The following is a 10,658-nucleotide window of genomic DNA, read 5'->3' on the forward strand; positions in this document are numbered from 1 at the left end:
ACTATAACACAACCAAACAAGTTTTCCCTATTTTTCCCCCAAGTGCCATAAAATACACTGAGTCAGAAAAAAAAAAGTTATTAAAATGTAAATAGGAGATGAGAGCTCAGATAGTTTGTTGCTTGGTTCAGATACCAATCGATGTGTATTTTTCAATTCATGAATATTAAATTTCATTCACAACGTACATAACTACTGCAAAGCAAATTTCCACAAAAAAAGGCACCAAGCCATGGAGAGTTCAGCCACATAAACTGAGTTGTCTTCAGCACTTAAAAGAAATCCAAAGGGAAAGTGTACTGCTACTTAGACCAACATATCAGGCACAGAATGAGTCAACTTGTATGCTGAAAGACCTAATGCTAGGAACAGCATTGCCAAAAGCAGAAAGAATAAGCAACACGGACCTTCCTCACCACAACGGGACACGTACAGTTTTGAGGCACCATTTTAGGAACTGAGCAATAATTATGATCAATGAAACACCAGGAGTTACTGTCAAATACAATGTCTCCTAAGGATTCTATAAAAAGAAGAAAAATACGTCCCTATATTTTTTTCTATTGCTTTCTCTTTGTTACAACTTTCAAAAGCAGTTTTAGTCTAATAAACTGTATGCAAAAAATACTAGCATAGCTCTACTAGTAAGCTACTTCAATTGGTTTTCTATTAAAAAAAAAAAAATCTTCAGATCCCCCCAACCTCAAATTCAAACTTTTATACTGTACAGTTACGGCTTTTCTACAACTTTGCTATTTTCAGTAAGTGCTGATTTCCTAAAAAGGATCAAGATGGTACCTTCTTTTGTTTCCATGTGTTCTGTACCAAGATAAATCCAACCTCTTGCATGTCATTCTGGACTTAATCCATAATTGCTGGCATCAGTTAGATCATGCAACACCTCCAAACAAAGGTATGTTAAAATACCTAGCATGTATAATTCTTTCTTGAAAACACTCTTTATAATGCATAGTAGCTTCTACTTTGAGCATTCCTGGTGAAGTCAATGAAATTATTAAGATTCCCTCTAAAAAGCATTATGTTCAATAGTGTGTTAGATTGTGAATGTTTATGCATCAATCCATTACTGAATTCTTTTTTTTTGAAGTATTCAAATAACTTCTTTAAAATAAAAAATATTTTAAATAAATATTTTAGCAGCTGTATGCTAAATTTTTACTTTTAATTTTTCAAGTTAAGTTTACAGAAGCCATAGACATTCTTAATAACATTAGTAAGAAATATCATAAATAAAACAGTGCATGTTTTACTTTGTTTTACTTTTCTTTAAGCTAAGTGCACTTCCAGAAAAAAAAGACTACAGTTGAGTTTACAACCTAAAATACTTAAATTCTGAGTAACAAAAAATTACTCTTGTGACCCATCTGTATATACAAAACACATGGCTAAGGTGTTCCGTATACACAAAGTAAAACCCTGCTGTTTAATAAAAAAGAAAAACACAAGCAAATACAACCCCTCTGGATATACAGAGCTCATCATATACAACATGAAAGTAACAGTGTAAGAACATAGCACAGGCACTAGCCCTGAAGAAAGTCACTACACAAATCATGCAGTAGAACAGAATTATAAATGGCTAGTCATTGTACTGAAGTGAACTTACTTCTGTACTTACAAAAAATGGGTATCGCATTTTAAGAAGACTCATATTTTAAATTCAACCAACTACCTGGCATACTCCTTGCTAAGCAGCCTATTCAAGTACAGCACAAAAAGCAATCACATGGTGTGTTTTGATTTTGGTCAATGGGCTAGCAACTAAACAATGGTGCAATGGCTAATTGAACTGGGGCATCAAAGAACTTTGTTAAACTATGAATATCTGAACTGTTTTTGTTTACAGCACTAAAACCACCTTTAAAATAGCAAGACTTTAAACAGGTATAATTTGGGCAGTTACACTAAATTTCCTCTGATAGGGAACATTGAAATAATATAAATATATTGACGAGGAGGTACTGGTAATAGAATCACAAATATGTTTTAATTTCAGCAATTTCCATTTATCTAGGCCTTTTCTTTCTTTCCAGAAGAAAACAAAACAACAACCAACCCAAAACCCCAATTTATTCAAAGTTCTAGGTCAAGAGTGTTTCAGTTCATTTTGTCTTCTTTTGCTATGCCTAATGTAGTATTGAACACTAACACTGGACTGTGTGCTGCAGACCTCTTGTTTGAATACTGTCAAATGTCATAAATGCTTGTGATAATGCTCTTACTTAAGAGCATGATGAAATTAAACATCAAAGTCATGCTGTAGATTGCCCGAGATATGACTAATGACTAAAGTTAAGTCCTTTCACCCAACATGGCCAGTAACCCAGTTTCACTCCACTAAATCCAGGTATCTTGAAAGTCATGCTGCTCTTACCTAACCTGCTCCATAAGTTTTACACCTCCCCTGCCTCGATGATCTCTCATTAAAAAAGATTCCATTTCTTTGTTTTGTAGGCTCATTACTACGGCATGCCTAATTTCTTCTGCAAGTGAGGGTAACAACTATGGGTGAAGGTATGGATGGGGTGAAGCTATGGCTTTTTACACAGAATTCCACAATGCCATGCCTTATCTGTGATTAAAAGTAGCAATTCGAAAATTAAATATCAAAGGAAGGGTAATTAGTATATTGTGCATATTAGCCCAGCAATAAAAATGTAAGTTCTGCACCACAGATAGCAACAGAAAGAGCAAGTACCTTACAGACGCATTGATGGCAAGAAATTCAGTATCACTATATTAATAAAATGACTGCCTGTGACTTTAAACACAGGCACACTTGTACTTGGCTAGAGTGAACGATTTATTGTTACTGTGAAGGATGCAGGAATGGAAATGGAGATGAGAAGGGCGATGATGATGACAGGGAAGAAGAGGTTAATATCCCCAGCATCTGATGGGGAACGATGTCCCTACCTCAGTAAGCTGGATAAGGGAATAGCTCCAGATCCACTGCCCAGGATCCCTCCTTTCCTCCCAGAGAGGAGTTTCTCCACCAGAGCCACATTCCCAGTGCGAGCAGCTTCCAGCAGTTCCTGGTCCTTCCCCATGGTCAGGAACCAAGCAGCCCCCCGCGCACTGGCAGAGATACACCCCGGGCCACCACCGCGGCCCCCGCTCTCCACAGAACGGTCTCCCCTCCCCAGACCCTGCCTCAGAGCAGAGCGGAGCAGAGATTCCTGCAGTCCCTTCCAGACCAGCAGGAGCAGCAGCAGGAGGGAGGAGGAGAATCACCTCCTCCTAGTTTCACTGGATCATTTCTGGGTGGAGTGTGGAAGAGAAAGCGGGGGGTGGGGGGGGGAGGACGAGGCCAATAAAGAACCTCCCCCCCCCAACACACACACTCCCATGCACGAGCCCCGGCCCGGGCTGGGGGAGCGGGCAGCCTGAGCCCCCGTGCCCGTGGGCCGGCCGGGCTGAGGGGGATAACGACCCTCACGGACTGACGGACGGAAGAAGGGAGGGAGGGACGGGAGGAGGAGGCGCAGCCCTGACTTGCCAGGCCCGTTGCTGGGGAGACGTGGCTGGCGCGCTCTCAGTGGCTGCCCGGGCTGGCTGCCCCCTCCGCCTGCCCCAGCCCTTCGCCGCCGCCGAGGCCTCCGTTGCCTCCGCCCTCCCGGCCCCGCCCCGCCCCGCCCCGCCCCGCCCGCCCCTCGCTAACGGCAGCGCCTCGCGCTCCACTGCGGTGCCGCGCGGCGGCCGTTGCTGCGGACCAGAGCGGCGCGCGCGCGCTGGCGGTTAGCCCGCCTTTCCCTGCCCGCTCCCCCCGTCCCCCCCCACCAGGTGCGGCGCCCGGAGCGCTCCGCGGGGCCGCCGCGGCTGTGGGGCCGGGTCCTGCCGGGCAGGTGGCGCCTCCTGGCGCTGCGGAAGAGGAAGGGAGGGACCCGGGTGCCGGGGCGAGGGTGGCGGAGGGCGGTGGAGGACGAGGGTGGGGAGGGGGGTCTTGCCGCCGCTGAGGAGGCCGCGCGCGCTCCTGGGTGCGGCAGGGGGCGAGGCTGCGCTGCCCCGCGGAGGGCGGGTTCCTGAGGGGAGTCGGGGGGGGGAAGCGGCAGGTCGAAGGTGGGTGCTGAGGCGCACCCGCCCCCAGGGGAATTAGCAGCAGGTGGAGTGGGGTGGAGGGGAGCGTGGCGTTATGCGCGTGTGTGTGTTTCTGTGAGGAGACTCCCCCGAGCAGGGGTTTAACCCCATCCGGGGACGTGGCAGGACGCTCCAGCGCAGATGCCAGCCTGCTTCGTTGAGCAAAACGGTGTAGACAAAAAGGAAAATCCGGGGCCCGCCGAGGTCGGGAGGGAAACTGAGTTGCTGGCTCGGCAAATTGGGCAGACGGGACCGCTCACGCCCACCACACGCCAGGATCGTGCCTTTTTAGTGTTTCAGAGGAGGAGAGGTATAACTGAATATGCTTGGTGTCGGCTCCAGTCATCCCTTGTTCTGCCATGCCTGGTTCTGTTACAGGTTTCAAACGTGTAACCTTTTGAATTGTATGACTTTTCCAGGCACCAAAATTAATCATTCCTTATGGTTTTTGCGTTCTTAAAAGCTTTGTTGAAAATACTCAGTGCTGGCCAACTCATAGGCACATCCTTGTTTAGTGCACCGTTTGATACTGTGCATACTTGAAAAGCCAAATTACAGCCCCGTGTTCCTGTTTCAGTTTAGTAATTTGCGTAGGTAGAACCATAGGTACAACAGGCAAATAAGTTAAGACCTCTTACTGTTCCCTCACTGAGATCAGTGGCATTCTCCCATGCACTGTGCTCACAAGATGGAAATAAAGCACAGCAATGGCAAAACAACATTGTGGCAGGCAGGATTTTAATGTTATGTTTTCAGAGAAAGTGTTAATTGCTCCAGACCTATGGTGCATTCCAGTCAATGGAAAGATCCTTGTTGATGTGGAGGTTGGGTTTAGTCCCTCTCAGTAACAGTTTTACAGGTGTTTTCATATTTTTATTAGCTAATATACAACTTTAATCTCATAAAAATAGAAATTTCTTTCTGGGGTCAGCTTTTCCCTTACAAAGGAAAAAAAATACCATTATGAAGACCTATTGTTTCAATATACTGTCCACAGCAATCAAAACTGTATCTCTTTTTTAGTTAGAAAATGTAATTTACATGGTTCAGCATTTTCAGAATGTGTAATGATGTCTTCTCCTATGTTGTCAACAGGACACAGAATTGAACACTGGCATAAAATTATTAGGTGGAGAGACTCTATAACTATGGCCTTTCTGATTGAGAGAGTCTAATATAAATAGCAATTTACGTCTGATTCTGTGATCACAAGTGTTTCATTACAGTTTAAATAAATAAATGTATAATCACATGAATTAGGATTTATGGTTTAAGTCCTCAGTCATAGCAGAGTTGTGGTGGAAAACAGTAATTTAAAGCTGGAGTAAAAAGTTATGTATCTTGTTACCAGCCACTTGAGCATTAACTAGTTCCAAAGAAGTTAGCCATATACTAAGAATACCGCTGCCTTCTGAAGCTTCTTGATGTCCTCTGTTAAAGTAGTCATAATTTCCCTTTATTTCTGCCTCGCATATGATTTTGTATGCGATCACGTGCGTTGCCCGAAAAATACCTTCTCACATGTATCCTCCGCATGAATAGATTTCTTCAAGTTTGATGAGGGCCTCTGAAGAGGCGCCAGTATTCTGTGAAGAGCTAATTGTAAGGCAGGGGTATGTGCATCAACCTGTGCATTTGTGAAAAATTAGATTAGAAGCAGATACTAAGGAAAACTCAGGTTTTTAAGAATTTGGATTGTTTATGTAGTCGGATCAGCAGATGGCAAATATGACTCAGTATAAACGTTACATAATTCTTCTTGGGAAAATAAAATCTCAAGACTGTGCTCTAATTGAAAAGATCATCCAGAAAGCTGTTGAAGAAAAGTATGGGGACAGAAATATCAATGGAGCAGATGCGTGCAGTAGCCAGCAAATTCAGGAAGATTTTATGAATGTGGCAAGGCTCAAAACATACCCCAGTAAACCCATCAGCCTAAGGCCCAACAAAACGGTGAAGGCCAATCAGAGGATTTAGTTTCATTAGCAAATAGAGCAGAAAACAGTTATTCTATCCATTTGAAAAATATAAAGGTGTTTAAGCAGCGCTGTTTGGTTGGGGTTAATGGAAGGGTTAAACATGGGTAAATTCTAAGGGCTACTGAAGCAAAGAATTCAGAACTTGGGTTGGTCTGGTTTTAGAGATGAAATCGATAGTGGACTGTGGTAAGGAAAAAAAACGTACCGAGACTGAGTTGAATGTAAATGGTCAAACCTATTAGATTGGGTGGACTCCTTTGTGCTTTTAAATGTCTTACGTTCTTTGTCCCTGGTAATATCGGGACAACACTGTGGAATGTTAAAAATTATATGTATGATAAACATGTTAACTAGACATAGAAAGTACAAACATAGCTTTATAATTTGCAGCAGTTACAGGTGAGAAAAATAATTTGTAAAACAGCCAAGAGATCTTTCAAAACTGTATGCTTTTTGAGCAGTGCTGTTCCATTCCACAGTAGAATTTTGATTCTATGATTTTAGTATTTGTGAAGACATTTTAAGTTATGACCACTGCAGCTGTCAGTGTCTAAGTGGCATCACACTTTCAATCTCAGAATTTCTCTTAACACAACATATGCCTTACCTTCTGTTTTCTTCCATTTTCTAAAATGCCAGAGAAAGCAGTTAGCCTACCTAGAAATTCTTTAACTGGTTTGTCATTTGAAGGGACTGGGATTGACTGTAATAAGCAAGGACTTTCCTTAATGTTTTTACAATGCAACTATCACTTGGCTTTGTTCTCATTTCAGGGTGACAACTTCTTGATTTCCTCCTCCTTCAGCCTCCCTTACTTAAAAGCAAATTAAATGGGTGCTTTCTAACATTCTGTGACTTTCCTCTCTCTCTTTTCAAGCAGGAGCATGGAGGGATATGAAAAACTGAGTTGCAAGTATTGAAAGAAATGAAATCTGTGATATTAAAAGTAGTTGTATAGAATAGCAAACATATCAACATCATATTTCAAGACTATTATCAGTTCTCTCATGTAAAGATATAAGGAAGGTCTAAGATCCTTATTACAAATTCTGATAGATATTCTGAGAGAGAGCTCAAAATGCTGGAATAAACCATCACATCAGTTTGGCAGTAGAAAATGTATTAGCATTAAATAGGCCTAATTATTGTTGTCATTTTTGTACACCCATGGTAAGTCAGGGACAAACGTAGCAAAGTGCACCAGAAAAAGTGCTATTTCTCGTGCACCTAGTTGGCAAGAGTTTTTCAGGCCTGATACTGTCTTTCACTCTTTACAGTATATACAGAGTGTAAAAAAGACACAGTGAACTTCAAACAACCATGACTACCTCTGTGTATGCACTGCTCATCTAGGAGATACCTAAACATCAGGCTCAGAGGCTAAGTCCAAACTGGAGGTCCCGGGAGTACGTCAGAGCTCTTGAGGCCAGGCACCAGTGCCCATCATGTCCTTGGTTTCAGGCTGAAACCAAGATGCACATTGGCCTTCCTCAGTGGTAGGCTCAGAAGGTGGACACAGGGGACGGGTCCTCAGTTTAGTTAACTGGGACACCACAATACTTACATGCTGCTAAGTTCAGCTCTCACCACTGAAATACGCAGAAGGATTTACATTCTCCTCCACTGTAAAAGAAAATAGTAGAAACTGAAAGTACTGAACCTAACTCATGAGGAATATAAAAACACCAAGAGTGCTACGGTTTCAAAGAGTGCGTGAACACTTGGACTCATCAGATTAAGTAGAAGCTGAAGTAACATTTAAGGAAAAAGCCATTTTTGATGACTTACGCACAACAATCCTATTTCTGACTATAAAATTCTGACTAGATCGTGTTTTCTGTAAACGCTTGCTTTCAGGCATGTTGTCATGGCATAAATTTGTAATGGAAAAGAACATGCAAGAAAATGGTCCCTTACTGATGTTGCACAGCAGCAAGACGCTGTCTCAGCATTTGCACTGACTGACCTCACTACATCATTCTCATGGAGCTCCGAACACACAGAAGAGGAGCAAGAAATTAAACTATTATTCTGTCATCTGGACACTGACCTACAGAGTCATCTGAACGTACCATGGGAAGTGTGCTGCGTTCCCCAGAGGGCTGTAATGTCCTACTGCTCAAAAGTCTCAAGTACATCCAGGCTGCAGGTTGCGTCTGCGCTGGAGAGCTGAGCCTCTAGAAAACCGTGATGGGATAGTACTGACAGTAAGTCAGATCTGTCTGCCGTGCCATTTCCAGAGCAATTGCAATTTTGCTCTGATGGCAGATGCTAAGATTAACTGGTATATCTGTACATTTCTTTACATGTATTTCTTGTGTGACAGCAGGTGGGATTAGCAGTATAATTATTCATCCAATCCTTCTGCTCTGTCGTAGGTTTACATCAGTTTGCAATCAAAATATGCCTAAGACTATTTTTCATGCATTAGAGAGAAATGCAGAATGAAATGTGAATACAAGTAGGTAAGAGCAGCATGCTGATTAGATGCCCCAATCCAGCGTGTGCTGACAGATACAATACAGTATTAAAGCTTTGCCTGGACTGCTCAATGCACAGCTTGTTGACAAAACCCCACTTGTTTCTACCTTTGATACATTGTAACCTCTTTCAGACTTTAAAATATTTTCCCCTTCTCATTTCCCCTTTAAGATACATACAACATTCCTACACATCAGATTTTGACTGCCTGAAAGAAGGATCTGAGAGAAATCTCAGCTGAAACATGCTAGTGATGAGGGACCGCGACTGCAAGTACAGACAGCTGTTAAAATTGTGCACAAATGTTATCCTTGGCTCTTGAACAGCAGCATACAGGAATGCCACCACAGGGAAAGTGGTGCCTAGAAGGCAATAGCATAGCTAGAGGTATTCTGCCAATGGTTTCCATTCTGTTTGTGTCTCTACTAATAGCAAATATTATATAGAAATATATAGTGGTAAATGACTCGTCAGGATTAACAGAAACGGTTGAGCAAACCCTTGTACATCATACATCCTTCAGGTATGTTTATGCTTGTGGATACACGTTATGATGACCAGTATGGCAGAATGTATTTGAAATTCCAACTGTGCTGCTCTGCAACACATAGCTTCAGACCTCATTGGGTCCAAAAGAGAGAGTGGTTACTGGGAATGAATCATGCACACAGAAGGAAATAGAATATATTTAGGTAATGATCTGGGAAGGCTCAGAGCTGTCTCTATGTATTTAAAAGGTATAAATCTCAAACTGAGAGCTGGAGGGTAAGGGTTGATTCCACTAGGAATAATAGGAAGACATTTGAAAGGAGAAATACATGACAAAGAGAAATTTATGATTAATGTTGCAGTGGGAATTAACATGGAACCAAATAGACACAGCACTGGAGTTTTTTCCTCAAAACCCAAATGGGTATAGTGCTGTCAAGTATACAATGAAGAACAATCTTACTAGCTGTAATTTTCCAAATCTTTGCAATTTCTAATTTTGATAGTTATTCTTGAAACAAATGATGCAGCTAGCTGATTTAGCACTGGGTTCTTGGGTCTGGCCAGTTCTTTTTGAGTGAACAGAACTATTTGTGGTGAAAAAGTGAAATCATCGTTTCAGCTACCAGGATCTTTCTTTACAGGTCAAGTCCAAGGGGTTAACTCAAGTTACATCCCCATAAGAAAAGGTTTTTTTGAAACAAATCAATAAATAAAACCAACTTGCCTGAACCAGATTAAATTCCCTAAAGAGTCTGAAGGAACTGAAATTAAAATGGTGAGGTGTGAGCTATTGTTTTAATTGGCCTTGGTACTAGATTAGTGGAAGATTACAAATGTGATGCTAATAACTTTTAAGGGTTTGAAGGGGGATTTGGAGAACTACTGAGTCTGATTTCCATGCCTGGCAAATTGGTAGACATCTAGTTACATACAATAGTGAAGATTTAGTACAGGTTTTGGAGCAGCAAGTCATGTCTTGTACATCTCATAGAGTTCTTCAAAGACGTCAAAGAGCATATGGAAAATGGCAATTCAATCAGTAGGGCGTATTTAGATTTCCAGAAAGTTTTTGACAAGGTCCTGCCTGAATACTTTTAAAGAAACCAAATTTACCAAGTAAGGGGGACGATTCTCTTGTGAACAGCCAGTTGGTTAAAGGAGGGAAAGTAAAATGGAAGAATGGCCAGTTTTCACCATGGTGAGAGGTTGTCAGGACAGCTGTGTAGAGAGATCTCTCCTTGCACTGTCCAGCAAACACATAAAGAGTCTCTGAAGAGAACATGAAGTGGAGAAGCAAACTTTGCTAATGAAACAACAGATTTCAGAATAGCTTGAACTAAAACTGAGTATGAAAGCGTACATCGTGGCATTGTTCTAGTAGACAGTAAAATAGGAGATGGTATTCAACGTTGACAAAGACATAATTCCTCTGTTGCAGCATAGGAGGGAAACTTTGGATTCCCCTTTTATAATTCCAAAACTGCTGTTACTTCTCCATAATCTCAAGTTATTGGGGATATTTCTATGAAAATGTCAGTGTAATGCTATATGGTAATCAAAATGACAAATAAAATCATTGGGAATTACTAGGAAAGGAAATGAGCAGCA

At 41.9% G+C, this 10,658-nt stretch overlaps 1 protein-coding gene across 4 annotated transcripts in view; it reads right to left on the bottom strand.

Moving 5' to 3' along the window:
* The window catches only part of ANKS1B (ankyrin repeat and sterile alpha motif domain containing 1B), a 448,856-nt gene extending 445,237 nt beyond the window's left edge, over positions 1–3,619 (bottom strand). For all 4 annotated transcript variants that reach the window (XM_074575799.1, XM_074575789.1, XM_074575760.1 and 1 more), the window contains exon 1: positions 2,938–3,619. In XM_074575799.1, the coding sequence (XP_074431900.1) occupies positions 2,938–3,071 (134 nt within the window). In that variant the 5' untranslated portion in view covers positions 3,072–3,619. The remainder of the gene's footprint in view (positions 1–2,937) is intronic.
* Positions 3,620–10,658: the final 7,039 nt, after the last annotated feature.

The sequence above is a fragment of the Larus michahellis genome, chromosome 1, assembly GCF_964199755.1.
Source record: "Larus michahellis chromosome 1, bLarMic1.1, whole genome shotgun sequence".
Taxonomy (NCBI): Eukaryota; Metazoa; Chordata; class Aves; order Charadriiformes; family Laridae; genus Larus; species Larus michahellis.